The 19,058-nt window shown below is 41.6% G+C and overlaps 1 protein-coding gene across 1 annotated transcript in view; it reads right to left on the minus strand.

The window, feature by feature from the left end:
• Positions 1-19,058, minus strand: part of FHIP1A (FHF complex subunit HOOK interacting protein 1A) — a 140,365-nt gene that overhangs the window by 11,717 nt on the left and 109,590 nt on the right. The window contains exons 5-9 of the mRNA XM_075849689.1: positions 15,932-16,099; positions 13,234-13,313; positions 11,270-11,445; positions 5,520-6,539; positions 2,255-2,433 (exon numbers count right to left, since the gene is read on the minus strand). Of these exons, the coding sequence (XP_075705804.1) occupies positions 2,255-2,433; positions 5,520-6,539; positions 11,270-11,445; positions 13,234-13,313; positions 15,932-16,099 (1,623 nt within the window). The remainder of the gene's footprint in view (positions 1-2,254; positions 2,434-5,519; positions 6,540-11,269; positions 11,446-13,233; positions 13,314-15,931; positions 16,100-19,058) is intronic.

Genomic DNA, 19,058 nt, shown 5'->3' on the forward strand with positions numbered 1-19,058 from the left:
AACTTTCTTTAAATTAAGAATGGCGTATAAAAACGCCAATCTTAATAAATTGACCCTATTAGCTTTAAGCAGAAGGATATTTCTTTTATGAGATTGCTCAATGCTTTGGGACCTGCAAAGTCTGTAATTTCAAGGGATTCTTAGCAGGCACAGCACTCGGTGCCGCTGAGGTTTACTGATTTTGTCCTCCATTCCCTTAATAAAAGTAAACACTTTGTTGTCGATGTGAACTAGGTGTCTACCAACAGAATAGAAAGAACGCATTGGAGTAGTAAAAAAGGAATGTGTATTTCGGAGATCTGACAGCCCAACACTGTTCTCAGATTATATCGACTATGACATTTTTCTCTTCTGCCATCAAGCATCAGAATAGCTGTTTAAGTGCACCTATAATGCAACTTTTCTAGATAAAAAAACAACCCATACTTCATGGCTTTTTTATATGTTATTGTTGCCTTTTAGGTATTTATCAATGTATCTGGTATTTTGTACCATCTACAATGCAAGTAACATTAGAAACAGAGACAGCACTGCTTACTAGTCTGGTTGAGATGTAGAGTATGTAAAAAATGCATGCGGAAAAAAGAACCTAATGGCCCAACGATGTTTTTAGCTCCTGTGTGAGCACTAGAACATACTATACAAATGAACCCTAAGGCCATGTTCAGACGTGGTGGAATTTTTCCGCTGAAAATATTGGTGCAGATTCGGGGTAATTACGCAACGAATCTGCACCAACATTTGCATATTTGACAGGTAATTCAGACGTTGCGGATATCACAGCGGACTTGCCACAGATTTCAGTTTTTGCATTGCAAAGGCTGAAATCCACAGTGAAATTCTGCTTCTTCTCCGCAATGTAATGAGCATGCTGCGGAGGGAAAATTCTGCACCGCAGCCTAATTTCCGCACAGTTATTTTCCACAACGTCTGAAATAAGTTTCCTAAAAATGTATAGAAACAAATGTAAAAAACGGCTGCTGCAGAATTCCACTGCAGACTGTCCGCAGCGGAATTCAACAGCAATTCCGCCACGTCTGAATGTGCCCTAAGGCCGGGTTCCCACGGGGCGAATACACTTCGTAAAAATCACAGTACACAGAACCCGCAGTACATTCCGTCTGAAAAATCCCACCACATTGTGGTGCGGTTTTTCTAACGGAACAACCTGTCACAACTATCACATTGCTCCTAACAGCGGCGCTTATGCTCCGACTGTCAGAAGCTCCGTGATACAGATGACATCACGCAGCTTTCATCCGGAGACCTGGTCTCCGTTCATGTGATCGCTGTGATAGCCTGTTACAGCGATCCCATTTCTCCTCCCAGTGGCGTGCTGCGGCCCCTTCAAAACAGTTGATCGGCGGTGGTATTGGGAGTCGGACCCCGACCGACCAGATATTGAAACAGGGCCTTAGGTTCAGACAGAGTTTTTTTGCAGGTTTTGACCTGCCTGCACTCTCTTTGCCGCGTCATTTGTGGCATTTTTTGGCAGTGGTCATTGAGTGACGCAGGCGAAAAATGCTTTCTCTGCCTCCCATTGATGTCAATGGTAGGTCAGAGACGGAAACGCCTAAAGAAAGAGCATGTTGCTTTTTTTAAATCAACGAAGGCGATTTCGGCCATTTCTTGTCTCGGTTTCCGATGTGGTCTCCGCATCAAAAACAGCGCCAAAAAAACTCTGTGTGAACTAGGGCTAATAGATATATTTGCAACTCTTTAGTGTTTTGGGCCCACTCCTGGTTTTGGCTTCCAAATACTGATGCAAAATACTGACCTAAATACTGCCATGTAAAAGTGGACTTAAGAAGAAAACGTTTACATTAACGCTCGTTCCCAATCATTGCCCTGTGTAAACAGGGCAAAGATCAGCCGATGAGCGTGCAAATACTCGTTCATCGGCTGATCTGCTAGTTTATGCAACATTAAAAAATTATAGTTGTTGGCAGAACATCTCCCTGTGCATACAGGGAGATGTGCTGCCGACATGAAGGAAATGTATAGGGGTGAACGATCGGATTAACGATCGCTCGTCCCCATACATAACCAATCATTGCTCCTTGTGAAACGTTAATTGGCGCTCATTATTACAGCCCATATCGGGCTGTGTAATAGGACCTTAAATCCAGTGGCTGAGTGCCAGAAATCAAGATCAGCTTCCAATGTCCTGTCCAAATCCCACCCAAAACTGGTGCCACACTGAAGACAGTCATTTGTATCTGAAATACACAGCGTCTTTATGGTTTAACAGTACCTGGTAGAGGGAGCGCACGCTCGGCTGGAAGACCATGTTTGTGTTGAGTAGAAAGGATCGAATGAGAGGCTGTGGGTAGCTGGCAAGCTGCGTAATGATCCCAAGCAACAACAAGTTAACATGCAAAGAGTTCTCAAGCATGTTCTCTAATTTTGACAAAATAACACTGATGAATGGTCCTGAGGGGAAAATGTTAAAAATAAATGTGATCTCCTTATCAAACATACTGTATACAGATGAAACAGCTTTATAAACATTTTAATAAAATTATTATTTTTATTTTTACATTAACAAAAATAATCAGCATAATACAAATATACAATTAATATTTTATTGCTACGTGTACTTTTGACATTATCTCCACTGCTCTTTCAGACCATTGTCACTTAATATCTAAGCAGAGTCACGTCAAGAGACCGTACAGCCACACAGAAGTCACACATCAGAAGTAAACAGCAAACTCCATAGAGAGTCACTGATTATCTAACCACACATTGCCTTACTTTGTTTCCACCACTGGGGCACTGTAGGTAACTACTCCTAAATTTGTTAGGCCATGTTCACACGCGTATTTTCAGGCGCATTGCAGCGCGTAAAATGCTTGTATTACGCGCCGAAATACGCCTGCAAACAACTTCCCATTGATTTAAATGGGAAAAATGCTGTGTAGTTCATACAAGGCGTATTTGTATACTGCTGAATTCAAAATTGCTGCATAAAAATGAGTGACATGCCACTTATTAAATGAAAATTAGCTAGTAAAACACCTGGATTTCAGAGGCTGTTCTCTTGGGATGAGATTCTCTTGAGATTTTTTAGTGAAATGCTTCAGTGTGCTATCCATTATTTTTAACGTATAGCACACTGACCCATTCATTTCTATGGGGCCATGCACACATCCATTATTTTAACGGTTCCGTGCGTTCGTTCCACGAAAAATAGAATAGGTCCTACTCCTGTCTGTTTTGCGCGAATTAGTCTCGGCCTTTCTATTAATTTGGTCCGTTAAAACAACGGACCGCACACGGAAGCCATCCTTGGGCGGTCTGTGTTTCACGGATCCGTGATTTACGGCCGTACAAATAGCAACGGATGTGTGCTTGGGGCCTTAGCTTGTAACATGTGCCGTGTGAACATAGTCTTAGATAAAGATGTATAACTAGACAGATTTACAGATGTCATCGATAGTAGGGTGACAACTACTCTTGAAAAGGACCTGTCCCTTTTCCTGGCATGTCTGTTTTAGTAAAAATAAAAAATCCCCATGAAAGCAACTTATTTTAGAACTCTACATTGTGGCATTCCTCTGTTATTCCTCCTAGAACTTTGACTAGTGGAATGGTAACACCAAGTCGTCAATTTATTCATACATTTCTAGGAGGAATAGTAGAGGAATGTAACACATAGTTCTAAGAAAATATGTTTCAGAATTTTTATTTTATGGGGAATAGAAGTATTTACTAAAATAGACATGTCAAGAGAGGTGACATGTCCTCTTAACTGTGGTCATTCTTCTTGACATGCACCAGAAACATAGACCTAAGAAACCAATTATATAATTTTTTCATTTTTTGTAAAATTGCAAAAGGTGGACAATTTAAGGATTTACTAGTTATTTTTTTGGGGGCAAATAAGATGATGTGCGTTCCGTGCAGCTTAGACTTTGTTCATATCTGGGTCGACTACGCTATTCCGCCAAAAAAACTGAAACCTTACGGAACGGAGACAAACTAAAACCATTTGCAACAGAAGCATTACCATTGAAATCAATGGTAATGCAAATGGAAAGCTATGGTTTCCGTTTGGTTTGCGTTCATGGGTTCCCCTGATGGAAAGGTCTGACGGAACCTATGAACGGAATCCCGACGCAGATGTGAACGAATCCTTACATGCATTTTATATAACTACAATAATTCAGTGTTGACAATATGTCACCATTGTACTGTACACGCTGTGATATCAGGATATCCAAAATCTGTCCAGCAAAATATCCACTAGTCTATGGTGGGGAAGGGTATTCTAGCATTATGCAAAAATAATGTGTGGCTGGATACAGGAATCATCATATGAAAACAAAATACTATTGGTGATTGATCACTGTCTCTACAGATAATGTGATTTTCTGCTGCAGTTTATCAGCGCTAGATAAACGGATTGTGTCCGGTATCCAAATTTCTCATTCTTTTAGGAACTTCAAATGATAAAAGCATGCTTGCTTTTCTTATTTTACAGATTTAAAGGTTTCTTCTTTCATTTGCATGATAAATTATTAATTTCATCAATTGAATCTCATGGTTGGAATTTAAAATGCTACAGTTTTCAAATCAACAAAATCAGACCCATAAAGGAATCCTCTGAATGGGGAGAGCAAACATATATGAAGACAAAATCACTTTTTTCTTTGGAACTAATGTTGCTAATACTTCATGAACAAATACGAGTGTTGGTAGGTTCTTTATACAGTGTATTGGCTAGTCTATGTGACTTTTCCCTTTCTGCTCTCTCCTAGGTATAGCACATTTTAGTTTGTGTACATGGTTCTTTGAAATGAAATCATATTTACCTAATAATAAAAATCCTCTGCTAGGAACCAACCACCCATAAACCAAAGCCAGGAGCCACACCAGAAGCACTAAAAGGTCTGGCAGAGTACTGTACATATTGAAGAGGACCTGTCACTCGGTCATATATCTTGAACTGGTTTATAAACCGGCATAGCGCTGTCTCCCTGATTCTAACTCCGTTTTTGTTTTGTTTTTCCCCTGGACCCCACCATTCCAGAGATATGGCCCACCGTTGTGTTGGCTCCCTCTATGCTATTTTGCTGTACTTAGCCAACAGGGAGTGAACTACCCTCAAGATGCCTCACACTGATTGGTCAACATCAGAGGCAAGGAAGCTAGCTCCACCCCGTTGACTAATTACAGTAAATCAGCATATAGGGAGCCAACACAACAGTGGACCATATCTCTGGAAAGGGGGGGGGGGGTCCAGTAAAAGAAGCAAAGCGGTGCTGGAATCAGGAAGATAGGGTTATGCAGGTCAGCTAACGAGTTCAACTTTTATGACCTAGTGACAGATCCTCTTTAATTTCATACTTACTTATATGGTTTATAGTCTAGTCTTTTCTAGTCATTTAACTGGTTAAAATAATAAAATAAAATAATTTTGCTAGTTGCAAATGAAATACAGTACAATAAATACTTATGACGATAATAATAATAATAACACAAATTACACAAAACTCTGAGATTAACGTCCATACCTGTAAATGGAGCTGATTGGGACCTAGAAGTGTTATTTGAGTAGACCATAACATCCTTTGGCCTAAGGGGTGGTGGTATGCTTTCTACAGGTGGCGTGCTTAGAGAATATTCTTCAAATTCATCGTCATCAAGAAGAGAAACACTTTCAGGAGCTGGAGGACTGGGCATGTCTTGTGTTGTAGTGTTCAGTCCATTAATGATTTCATCACAGCGAGCTATGAATTCTTCACTGTCTGGACTTAATGGTTTCCTATTAAAGTCCGAGTCCGCCTCACCAGAGAAGTCAAGCTTCAGTTTTGGAGCATCTCTATGCCTTTGTGCAGTTTGCTTTTCTACTGCATTTTCATTGAGACTTGAGTTTTTCTTATTATTTCTTTCTATATTGCTAGCTTCCTGAGTTTGTAAATGCTGCTCTTTAAGATGCCCATCACTTGCTGGTTTTTTTTCTGAGACGTCTTCATTTTTCTCCACTTCTGTTTCAACAGAATCCTTTTCAGCACATAACATGTAAACCATGGCATCATTATCAAAGTCATCTTCTTCATTGTATGTGCCTTTAACGAACATTATTGCATTCATTTTCATCTCTTGAATGTGTTTTGGGGGTTCTGGAGGTAACACAGAGTCCTGAGGTGGCTGTGGCGAACAAGTTCCTGAGTCTGGAGATATCCCTGTATCATAACTATCATCCCATTCAAGGTCATCTTGCAGTTTTCCTCCAAGGGAAGGGATCTCAGAAGATAAGGAACCTAATTGTTGTCTTCTTCCACCTCTAAATGTAGGAAAGTCTCCTCTTCGAAAACTGCTTTCTAGTAGAGCTTGAAAAGAAGTTTCAGGGTCTGGGTTTTCCCCATCGTACGGGGCTGACCAGACTTTACAGTCCTCTGCACATCTAAGGATATTTTCCTCAGCTTCACAAAGGTACTTAAGGTAGCTTGCATCAACGGTTTCCATATATTCCTCAGGAAATATGGATTCTGCTTCATATGAACTTGATGATAAATTAGCTTCACCAGAGTCTGCAAAATACAATTCGAAACACTTTGTCAAATCAATTATGAAAAACATTCACTAACAAATTCCCTTCCACTTCCCTCTTTGTTATTTTTCTCTTCCACCTTCTCAGCCCATTTTCACCCTTATCTTTTTTTTCATTGTTAAAATAACACTAAAGATAGAAAATACAAAAAATAAAAACAATTGCATCAATTCCTTCCTTAAAGAGGACCTGTCCGCTCTCTTGACATGTCTGCTTTAGTAAACACTTGCATTTCCAATAAAATAACAATTCTGGAGTATTTTTAAATAGTTTTGCCATTCCTCTGTTATACCTCCTAGAAATGTATGAATAAATTGACAACTGGGTTTTACCAGTTGGGGGAGGGTCCCTACACAATCTGACACACTTCAATCAGGGCTGATAGTGCCAGACTGTGTAAGGATATGCCCCTTTGATAAGGGAATGGTAACCCCCAGGTATAGCATTTTCTCCTAAATTTCTAGGAGGAATAACAGAGAAACGGCACGATGCATAGTTCTAAGAAGAAGAAAAAAAGAAAAAGATGCTCCAGAAGTGTTATTCTGTGAAGGTTGTCTCTAATCGGGCAACCCCTTTAAGGAATTCACTTATTGGTGTCCCTCCCCAGCCAAGTTTTGTATTTTATTACTGGTTTACATTGTCCAAAGGGAAACAACCTAATAGTTGATATAAAAACTCTTCCGTTGATTTTACAGTGGTTTTCGTATCATTTTAGGTGTTCATTTTACTTTATTATTGTTGGGCGTTCCTTGGCATAAGACAAATAAAGAAAAATATATACAAATAATGTATACAGACTGATTCAACATTATGTAAATGTTAAATGTACATTTAAATGTACTAATAAGCAGTGTCCAGAGCTTTTCTTTAAGATCAATGGTTGAAGGGAGCATATATCGTTATTAAATTGCTCATGGACAAAGTAACTAAAAGTACATGGATTTTTATTTGTCACTTCTTTATGTTTTAAGTGTCCATGAATATTTCATCATGTTCCAGCGCAATTATGATTTTAAATCACTTAAAAGCGTCACACAATTTTTCCAGCTCATAGTCCATGTAGAAATTGCACTTCCGGTCACAATTCACATCTGTCTTTACGGTAAATGCTCTCCTGACATCCAGCAGATTGTAAACTGGAAAGTTATTATTGCAATTGTTCTGAATCCTGATCTTCTTAACCTTAGAAAAGTTAAAACTAGAGTACACACACACTCCAGATATAAGAAACAGGGCCGCAGATTAATCTGTGCTATTGAAAGAAATTGTTTGAGGCCAAGACAGTTAGACTTTATGTATTTTGTTAAAAGATACATGAAACAAAAAGATTTTGCTCTCTTTTTAAAATACTTGTCTAAAGGATACATTGAGTGACAAATTGTTGAAATAATTATTTTTGTAACATTTGGTGGGAGTTTTACCTATGCTTTATGCAGAGAAATGACAGGCTATTAAATCTGTAGAAAACGCAACTGTAACGTCCGTGGTCACTGGCCACGAAATCCTTCCATCCGGTTGACGCCCTTCTCTCTCTGTTCCACTGTGACCACCATGGTGCGCTCGCGAGCTCAGTCCAGACTTAAGGAGCCAAAGAGCTGTCTGAGAGGGAGATTGTGCCACTCCCTGCCGTTATCCTAGTATGTCTATGAAAATGGTCTCCTAAGTGTTTTCCAGTTCCCATTGTTCCCCGTTCCTGCTATCTGTAACCTGTATGCCGTGCTATCCTGGTCAAGTGCCATGTCGAGCTGAAGTCGTGCTGTGCTGTATACCACGCCTGTCCTGCTACGCCTGGCGCCTACCTAGTGCCTAGTCCCAGCCGAGCCTGTCTTGCTCCTGTCTGAGCTACCACAGGTACACTATACGAAATATAGACTGTGTCCTGTTGTCCTGCTGCCATACCGTCAAGGCGGTACAGGCCAGTGGGTCCACATACCCAACGTGACAGTAGGCTCAGGCCATGGACCCCGCTGGTCAATCCAAGACCATGACGACATCACAGGAGATGCGTGCGGACGTGCTAGACCTCCAGTCTCAACAGGACCAACTCCTCCAGGCATTGAACATTATTTCACGTCGGCTGGAGGTGCAAGCTGCCATTCCTCTAACTACACCTCCTGGCAGGGCTGAACACCGATTTTCTTTGCCACTTCCTGACCGCTATGATGGAGACGCGAGGACCTGCCGTGGATTTTTGAACCAGTGCCAGATCCACTTTAGCCTGTATGCAAGGGCATTCTCGTCTGATGGCGCAAGAGTTGCGTTCATCGTCTCTCTCCTCACTGGCAGGGCCCTTGCATGGGCGAACACTATCTGGGAGAGACAAGGACCAGAGACCCGTGACATCCAGGGGTTCCTACGGACATTTCGCACAGTGTTTGACGAGCCTGAACCTACGCCAGGGAGACACCTCCGTGGGCGAGTATGCCATACACTTCCGCACCCTGGCAGGAGAACTGTTGTGGAACAATGAGGCCCTGGTGGCTACATTCTGGCAGGGACTGTTTCCTAGGATTAAGGACGAGCTGACTGCCCGAGATCTACCATCTACCCTGGATGCCCTCATCCTTCTGGCCGCCCGGATTTATATAAGGATCCGAGAACGGTTCCAAGAAGCTCGTCGGGAGGGAGGACTCCCTAGTCCGGTTCCTACTTTGCAGCAACCCCTGCTGTCTTCAGATGCTGATCCTCCTATGGAGTCTGTGAGGATGGACCAGTTTAAGCTGTCTACCCAGGAGAGACAATGCAGACGCACCTTGGGACTCAGTCTATATTGCGGCCTCGGAGGCCATCTTGTGCGTCTGTGTCCCCAAAAGCCCCAGAGCCTAGGGTTGGTGGGAGAGACAACCCTGGGTAAAGAAGGACCATAGTGTCCGGCGAGAAAGTGCATCGGGTCTCTGCATATCTGGACTCTGGTTCCGCTGCTAATTTAATTCGTAGAGACCTGGTGGATCGTCTCTAATTACCCACTACACCTCTGGAGAGGCCGTTGATGGTTGCATCTGTAAATGAACTACCTCTACCAGACCCAATTATAGCTGTGACCAAGCTGCTGAGGCTCCAAGTGGGAGCCCTCCATTCCGAGTTCCTTTCGTTCTTTATCCTGGCTAAAGCTGTCAATCCTGTGCTGCTGGGCCTGCCCTGACTCCGACTACATGCCCTAGTCCTGGACTGGAATTCTGGAGAGGTTCTCCAGTGGGGTCCTGAGTGTCTCAGCCATTGCCTGGTACAGATTTGTTCGGCTCAGCCGCCTCTGCCTCAGTCCTTGGCAGGATTGCCTTGTCATTATTCTGCATTCTCGGATGTCTTCAGCAAGAAAGAGGTGGAGTCGCTGCCTCCACACCGGGCCTATGACTGTCCTATCGACCTAGTTCCTGGTGCATCCCTTCCCCGTGGTAGGGTATATCCTCTCTCTGTGCTAGAGACTCTGTCCACGTCCGCCTATGTTAAGGAGATCCTGGACACCAAAAAAGTAAGAGGAAGAACCTTTTATTGAGTAGATTGGGTTTGGTCCTGAAGAGAGGTCCTGGGAGCCAGAAGAGAATCTCAATGCTTCTGCCCTCATTAAGAAGTTTCTCTCTTGTTCTGGTCCCAAGAGGAGGGGGCGTAAGAGCGGGGATACTGTGATGTCCGTGGTCACTGACCACGAACTCCTTCCATCCGGTCGACGCCCTTCTCTCCAGAGATGTCTGCACATGCAGCCGTCCTGTTCCACAGGGACCACCAGGGTGTGCTCGCGAGCTCAGTCCAGACTTAAGGAGCAAAAAGGGCACAAAGGTGGGAGATTGAGCTGATTTCTCCCAGAGCACCCTGGACTATGAGAAGGGCTGTACCCCTCCCTGCAATGCCTGAGCCTTGTTGTCATTATCCTAGTATGTCTATGCAAATGGTCTCCTAAGTGTTTTCCAGTTCCCAGTGTTCCCCGTTCCTTCTACCTGTAACCTGTATCCCGTGCCATCATGGTCAAGTGCCGTGTCGAGCTGAAGTCGTGCTGTGCTGTGTACCACGCCTGTCCTGCTATGCCACGCCTGCCTGCTGCCTAGTCCCAGCCAAGCCTGTCTTGCTACTGTCTGAGCTACCACAGGTACACTATACGAACTATAGACTGTGACCTGTGTACTGTTTGCCAGCTGCCATACCGTCAAGGCGGTACAGTCCAGTGGGTCCACATACCCAACGTGACAGCAACTTTAGGTAACTGTCATTAGTTTTACTCTATTAGACATAAAAGGATGTAAAAAGATTTGACCAAAATATAGATTTATTAAGAAATTTATGGTCTAACTCTGACCAATAGAATAAAGGGGCCGCGGCACACTATGGAGCTCCATGGCCCTTTCATTGTTTATCCAGGCACAGTGGCCATAGATGCGGCTGTGCCTGATACTGGAGCTCTACTCTGTTAACTTGAATGGAAGCCGCATTTATGGATGAGATGCTGTGCCTGGATAAACATTGCTCTGTAGATCATAGGGGGCCCCGGGGGTCAGACCCCCACTGATCATACATTGTTGGTCAAACGTTTGGCGAAGCCATCAAGGTTTTTTTTCCAAGAGTACCCATTTACAGTCTTCTAACGCTAGACTGCATACAATACCTTTTTATGAATAAAACAAAGACATTCAATAAAAAAAATTTAAGCAATTGATATATTGTCACAAATTGGTGAGCACATTCTGGTTATCATAAGTGGAGCATGGAGATGGTTTCTACCTTTTTGTTTGAATTTTACCAACATTATATAATTTTTCTCCAAATCCTCTTCATTAACGGCTGTGTTGGAACAGCAGTCGGGAGTTAAAGTAAAAAATTTAGCAGCAGAATAGCAGTCTCGTTCTTTTACTGCACTGCGCTGGCTTACCATCATGTGATTACATGGCAAGAGATACCTGAAAAATCAAGAATATTTTGTTATTCCTAACTGCATACATATATGCACATATATGAACCATATTCGATTTTTTAGAACGGAGTTTCCACATGTGTTCAATATAGTAGACGTATTGCAATGAGCAATTTTTGACATAATAAATATTTCATTTTGTAACACAGCAAATTTTAAACACTATATACTAACTATATACTAACTAAGACATAGAAGATTAAACTACTACCTAATGAAATGTTCGGAGGCACTATAATGTCGCATTCATTATATTAATAAATTTAATAGAGACAAGGAACGGAGGTAGGATCCAGCGCTGGATCCTACCTCCGTTCCTTGTCTCTACTTGTTATCCGTGTGCCGACACGAGGATCCGGGCGCTATCTACGACACACCGGAGTGTGTCAGGTGAGCTGGAGGATTTCTCCCTATGTTCCTTCTTGTCAATAAATTTAATAGCTATTACTACAATAAAAAAGGTATGTGAATATGTTGGATCTCATGAATGCCTGATGAAAGCTTAAAATGTTTGCACAGATAGAGTACAAAAAATACTGAAAATGGGGAGTTAAATATTTTGGGTGGAATTGGGTTATTATTCTCTCACTTCTGCAGCGTTGTTCCAACAGCTACTATAATAACCAGGGGGCTAAACTTGCTGTATAAAACAGCGCATATTAGTGTTCTACATAAAAAGAAGGCTTTAATTTATAAAAAAGACTTTGTTCACAGTAGGAAGTCAATGAGGCAGCACACATAAGGGTATGTGCACACACACTAATTACGTCCGTAATTTACGGACGTATTTCTGCCGCAAGTCCCGGACCGAACTCAGTGCAGGGAGCCGGGCTCCTAGCATCATACTTATGTACGATGCTAGGAGTCCCTGCCTCGCTGCAGGACAACTGTCACGTACTGAAAACATAATTACAGTACGGGACAGTTGTCCTGCAGCGAGGCAGGGACTCCTAGCATCGTACATAACTATGATGCTAGGAGCCCGGCTCCCTGCACTGAGTTTGGTCCGGAACTTGCGGCCGAAATACGTCCGTATATTACGGACGTAATTAGTGTGTGTGCACATACCCTAAAGGTGCAGAAAGCTGAGGCTCACTCCCCGGGAAAGCTGGGCTCAAGCATTAAATAAAGCTGGTCTTTGATTAACTTAAATACTTTGTTTTTACTTTTAATTATATTATTGAACACCGCGCACTTTATTGAGTCTTTATAATGCTGAAAATAGAGTGTGAATTATGTGAAACGTATATAAATACTATCATAACATTTTATATTACCCTCCATACACCCATGTGCTTGTATTATATTATAATATATTATTAAAGAGCAATTGAATGAGAAAAAGCATCTTAAGAAGGGGTATCTGTATAAGCTCCTAAAGGATAAAACTATTGTGCACAGATGACACCCAGGTAAATGTTCACCAAACTCAAGTTTATACGGATACAACTCGAAAATCCATTTCGGAGCCGGTACAATTGGATTTTTAGGGAGCATTAGGTAAAATTTTTATATTTTAGATAGCCCTGTCATGAGCACATAAGCTTAAAGTGTTTTGTATCCATGCTAGCTAAACTGTATATTACAAAATGTGAACATTTCCATAGAGTTTGCTGCATGGATGTGTGTAAATATAAGCAGCAAGGCACAGCCCAGAGATCTCAGAGATTGAATTTTAACATCGCATGAATTAAAGTGGCCGAAATTGTAGTTTTTAGTAAAGTGTAGAATTATTTTTTAACACATCATTATAATGGATAATATAAGAAGTTACCTTAAAAGTAGCTGCAACATCACATCTTCACAATGAAAGCCAATGAGGGTTCGAAACATGGCCAAGGACACCACACACAACTAGAAGAGGAATGAGAAAAACAAGCTGCTAATTCTGCTTATTAGTCACAATATCAGAACGGTGAAGGTGAATATACAGTAAAATTCCTTTCATCTAGCATCAATCGGATCTGAGAAGTGCTGGATTATCAACATAGAAAAGTATATAAAACTCACTAGTTCAGTTAGAGAGCCTTCAAGAAACACCCCAAAAAGAATTTTAACACAAAATCTTCTGGTAAAACGTTGCTGTTTTTTTTTTTATATCACATGAATTTCCTATTTGTTTATCTCTGCTAAGTTTTCCCACTTCTGTGAAATTCCACATTATATGGCCGTTCTGTGCTGGATTATAATATTTTTTTGGATTATTGGATTCTGGATAAAAGGAATAATTGTACTATATTTGGATAGTTACTGCCTGTGGATACAGATGTGTAATTTAAAATTTGTAAGCTTTTCTATTTTACAGATGCTTCTTTTTAAATCACAGTAATCTGAAAGCATAACAAAACAGTGCCATCTAGTGATTAAAATGCCATGAAAACTGATTCTGGAAAGAAAATACCTTCAGTCTAGAATTCTGTTTCGATAATGTGCAATAAAATGAGCTGTACTAGCTTGCTTCTTCTTTAATATTCTGAAATGTGTGTTTGGATTTTACAGTTCATTGATTTAGTTTATATGGCAGCATGGTTTATAGGATATATGATAATTTCATTTTTATGTACAGAGCTTCCCAGTCTGAGCGAATACTCTATTAGACTGTACAATCGTTCAGTAACAAGGCCATCTGTATTAAAATAGGCACTGGCAGCCGCACAGACTGTGCCGGGATATGGATTACAGGCACGCACAGCACGCAGCAAGCTCTTAATTAACAATACTATTCTGGTTCCAAAATCCATTTGACTTCTCTTTATCCGCACTTTCACTTTTCACCTTCTAAGCCAAGGTAAAATAACACTGAGATCCTATGATTAAAATAGATAAACATCACAGTGTACGTTCTTTAAATATAAAGTATATAACGCTTTATACTAATTCTTCTATTATAAAATGTAATAGAATGTAGTCAACACACCATAAAAAAATTGATCACAATATTCTTCTTAGACACTGAAGTAAATACATGCTTTACTGGGGATGATAAATGTGTGGATTTGGGAATTCCACCAACATCTATTTACAGCTGGGGTTTTTTCTGTCCTGTTTTTTTTCTAAATAAGAAGACAAGGGAAACATAGGCAGCACAAAGAATACAGTTCTATGGGAATTCACTGTTTTTCTTGTGTCAAAAATTCAGCATGCTTTACAGCTGATTCATTCAAAATAGTCAGTAAAATGACGCAATAGATTTATAATGGAGGTGGAAAAAACCATATAAGAACAGATACCCGCTAATTGACAGCAGACGGTTTTCTTTTTTAACTGCAAACAGGAAATTGTCACTAAGAGGATGAGGAAGGTTTAGAGACAAAATGACATCAAAGCAACAGAGGTGACATAGAAGAAACGGGATTGAGAAAAATTAACAAATATAGGAGAGCTGAGAAAACAAAGTAATACTAATTGGAAATACGGACTTAAGATGCAAAAAAAAAAATATACATAACTAGCACTGTAAGGGTATGTGCACACTCAAAATCAGAAACGTCTGAAAATACGGAGCTGTTTTCAAGGGAAAACAGCTCCTGATTTTCACACGTTTTTTAAGCAACTCGCGTTTTCTGCGGCGTTTTTTATGGCCATTTTTGGAGCTGTTTTTCTATAGAGTCAATGAAAAACGGCTCCAAAAACGGCTCAAGAAGTGACATGCACTTCTCTTTCGCGGGCGTTTTTTTATGCCCGTAGGAATAGAAAGCCATATTTCCCATTGAAATCAATGGGCAGATGTTTGGAGGCACTCTGTTTCAGATTTTGCGGCGGTATTCGGCCGTTTACGGCTCGAAAAACGGGCGAAAATAAGCCGTGTGAACATAGCCTAAGAGTCTAAACACGGTAGTATATACTGCTGGAGTCTAAACATGGTAGTATATACTGCTGGAGGGAAGGGTCAGATCTAAAGGGTTTCATACATGCTGGTTACTACCTGGGTGAGTATTAACCAGTGACGTAGCTATAGGGTTAGCAGAGAGGAAAGTTGTACCTGGGCCATTGAAGCCTGAAGGGGCTCTCTGCTACATAAGGAGACAGCAGCTACCCCTCTGGTACTTGGCTAGTCTGATTTTCCAATAGAAGAACCTGTATAATGAAATATTACTGTATTTCAATCTTTAAATAATTGAATCTAATTGTTTTTTATAGTGACAAATGCTCTTAAAGGGATTTTATGGCATATACACAGGATATGCTATAAATAAGCTTTATGAGAAAGGAAACAGCCAAGTGTGATTCAGTACTGAGAGCCGCGCATATACACAACCACCTCTCCTTTTAAGTCTCATCCTCTATAAGGCCATTACCGACTACCTTGGCTTGCAAAATAGTGGTCAGAGGATCCCTGTTCTCCTAAAAGTTGGGGTCTAAGAATGCTTGTAACAATTTAAATACTATTACTATTTCTGAAATTTCTCCACAAAAAAGCGCATAAAACTCAAATCTTCAAAATGTTTCAAATATATAAAGCGCTATAATACCCGAAACGGTGTGTTAATTCGGCTGACAAGTGTGTCAAGGATCTGGACATTTTCATGCTGGTAAATGAGAATAAAGCGGAGAAAAATCTTCAGTAATGTTGGTTCTGAGACACTTCGTAGGAACAGATCTAGATATGCAGTCGTGGTCATCACCTCCTCCACTGTCACCTGGAATACAATGAAAACAGGTAAGTATTTCTTATAAATACAGGTAAATTTACTTTGCTAAAAAAAAAAAGGCTTGTAAAATATAAATAATATAATACATCCTGCCCTGTAGATCCTCTAACACAAAAGATTGGGTATAGAACAATAAGTAGATTTTAGGAGCATCTCCAAAGTAGCTTCCTATAGCAGCAGCTGACTAAATTGAGGCACGGTACAGAATCATAAGATGGTCTCTGAGCTGTTGGTAGCAGACAGGTGCCGGGAGGCTGAGTATACCTTCACACACAAGGTAACGGGCCTGAATCTGGAGCGGAGAACCAGGAGTGTTGTGACAACAAACAGAGTTACAATGAAAGATCATCATCAGGAGCTGCATGTCACTTAAGTCAATGAAAATATATGACCTGCTTCTCGATTTTGCAGTGCTCAGGTTATTTGCAAATCTGTTTACTATACAGATTTAACTGTATTTCTATAGCAGGTCACTGAATGCTAGGGACCTTATCAGTGGCGTAACTACCGTGGTAGCAGCCGTAGCGGCTGCTACACGGCCCGTTCCGCCAGCCGACACGCCCCCACATGTGCTCGGTGGCGCCGCTAGCAGCCGTTATGGCTGCTACAGCAGTAGTGCCGCTACTATGGAGCCCGCGCTGCCGAGCATCCAACAAGTATGGGCCGGGCGACACAGGCCCTCTCGTGCCTGTAGGAGTCGCTAGCACCGGAGGGGGCCCCTGTGCTAGCGACAGCCAAATACATGCATTAGCGCTGAATGCCTGACCATTCAGCTCCTTACAATGACGCTGATTGGCTAGCATCTCGATGACGTTATCGCGCAGCTTCCATGCTTGAAAGGCGCAGATTGACGGGGCAAGTCATTCTGCCCCGCCAATCAGCATCATTGGACGACGCTCGTTCAGCTCCTGCTGACACGCTCAGAAGAGAGCAGGTCTGCATTGCCAGCGAACAGCGTTGGAACGGGATCATGTGAGTATGTAAACTTTTTGGGGTTTTTTCTCAAAAACTGTTAATGGCATTATCTATAGTGGTGGCTCTATCTAGGGGGGGTCATCTATATGTGGGCCACTATATACAGGGGGGGGTCTATATGTGGGGATGTTGGGCACTAGCTACAGGGGTGGTCTGTATGTGGGGCACAATCTACAGGGGGGGTCTATATGTGGGGATGTTGGCCACTATATACAGGGGGGTCTATATGTGGGCCACGATCTACAGGGGGGTCTATATGTGGGGCACTATCTACAGGGTGGTCTATATGTGGGGCACTATATACAGGGGGAGCTATATGTGAGACACTATACAGGGGTGGGCTATATGTAGAGCACTATCTATAGGGGAGCTATTTTTAGGGCGCTTTCTATAGGGGTGGGCTATATGTGGGACACTATATACAGGTGTGGGTTACCTGTGGGGCACTAGCAACAGGGTGGCTATATGTAGGGTATTGTCTACAGAGGTGGGCTATATGTGGAGCACTACCTATAGGGGAAGCTATATGTAGGGCAGCACGGTGGCTATAGGGGCACTATCTACAGGGGGCACGGTGTGTGTGTGTGTGTGACAGTGTATGGTACTATTATAATCAGAGACAGTGCATGGCGCTATTATAGTTAGAGGTGCAAGAGTTGTTTCGAATTTTAACTTTATTTATAGGTGCAGAAATGTTTTAAAAGGGAGAAGCTGAAGACATCTGAGCGGAAAGCTGCAGAAATGGGTCATGGCCGGTAGAAATCCATCATAGATATCTGAACCGGAGGGAGAAGAAAAGAACTAGAATCTGAGACGTAACCGGTGAGTCACTTAATGTAAATGTTTATTCTGCCTCTAATCAGCACTGTAGTCACTGTATGATCTGCAGCGAGATGATTATATGATATGATTTTTTTTGTGAAACAGCATCTCCCAGCATATCCTCATACATTGTTCGGGCCATGCTGGGAGCTGTAGTCTTACGCCGTACAAACCTATACGGCAGGGGTTGCACTAAATTGAGCTGTATATGTTCTGGTGTTGTATATATGTACGGATCTTTGTTCTGATGCTGTATGTAAGTACTGAGCTTGGTTCTGGTGCTGTATATACGTATGAGATTGGTTTTGGTGCTGTGTATATATGTAATGAGTTTTGTTCTGGTGCTGTATATATGTACTGAGCTTGGTTCTGGAGATGTATTTATGTACAGAGGTTGGTTCTGGTGCTGTATTTATGTACTGAGGTTTGTTCTGGTGCTGTATATATGTACTGAGCTTGGTTCTAGTGCTGTATTTATGTACGGAGGTTTGTTCTGGTGCTGTATTTATGTACTGAGGTTGGTTCTGGTGCTGTACATATGTATGGGCTTGGTTCTAGTGCCGTATTTATGTACTGAGCTTGGTTCTAGTGCTGTATATATGTACTGAGCTTTGTTCGGGTTCTGTATATATGTCAGAGCTTGGTTCTAGTGCTGTATTTATGTACTGATCTTTGTTCTGGTGCGGTCTATATGTACTTAGCTTGGTTCTAGTGCTGTATTTATGTACTGATCTTGGTTGTGGTACTGTATTTATGTACTGAGCTTGGTTGTGGTACTGTATATATGTACTGAGCTTGGTTGTGGTGTTGTATATATGTACTGAGCTTGGTTCTGGTGCTGTATATATGTCAGAGCTTGGTTCTGGATCTGTAGTTATATAGGATATATTTATAACAAAATTGCAGGGCAGATGGAATTCTTCTCAATTCATTGTATATTTAATGGGAATATGTCAGGTAGTTTTAACCCCTTGACTCGCCACCATGCGGTAATACCTGACCTGACAATATTTCCAAACATTCCCTTGTATGTTTTTTTCAGATGCAGCAAAATTCTTAAAATCCACTATTAAAACGTGCACACTATATGCTAATTACTCATTAGAGGGTCATGGGGCGGTGCCGCTATCCTGAAGAGTCACATAGTCCT

The sequence above is a fragment of the Rhinoderma darwinii genome, chromosome 1, assembly GCF_050947455.1.
Source record: "Rhinoderma darwinii isolate aRhiDar2 chromosome 1, aRhiDar2.hap1, whole genome shotgun sequence".
NCBI classification, from domain to species: domain Eukaryota; kingdom Metazoa; phylum Chordata; class Amphibia; order Anura; family Rhinodermatidae; genus Rhinoderma; species Rhinoderma darwinii.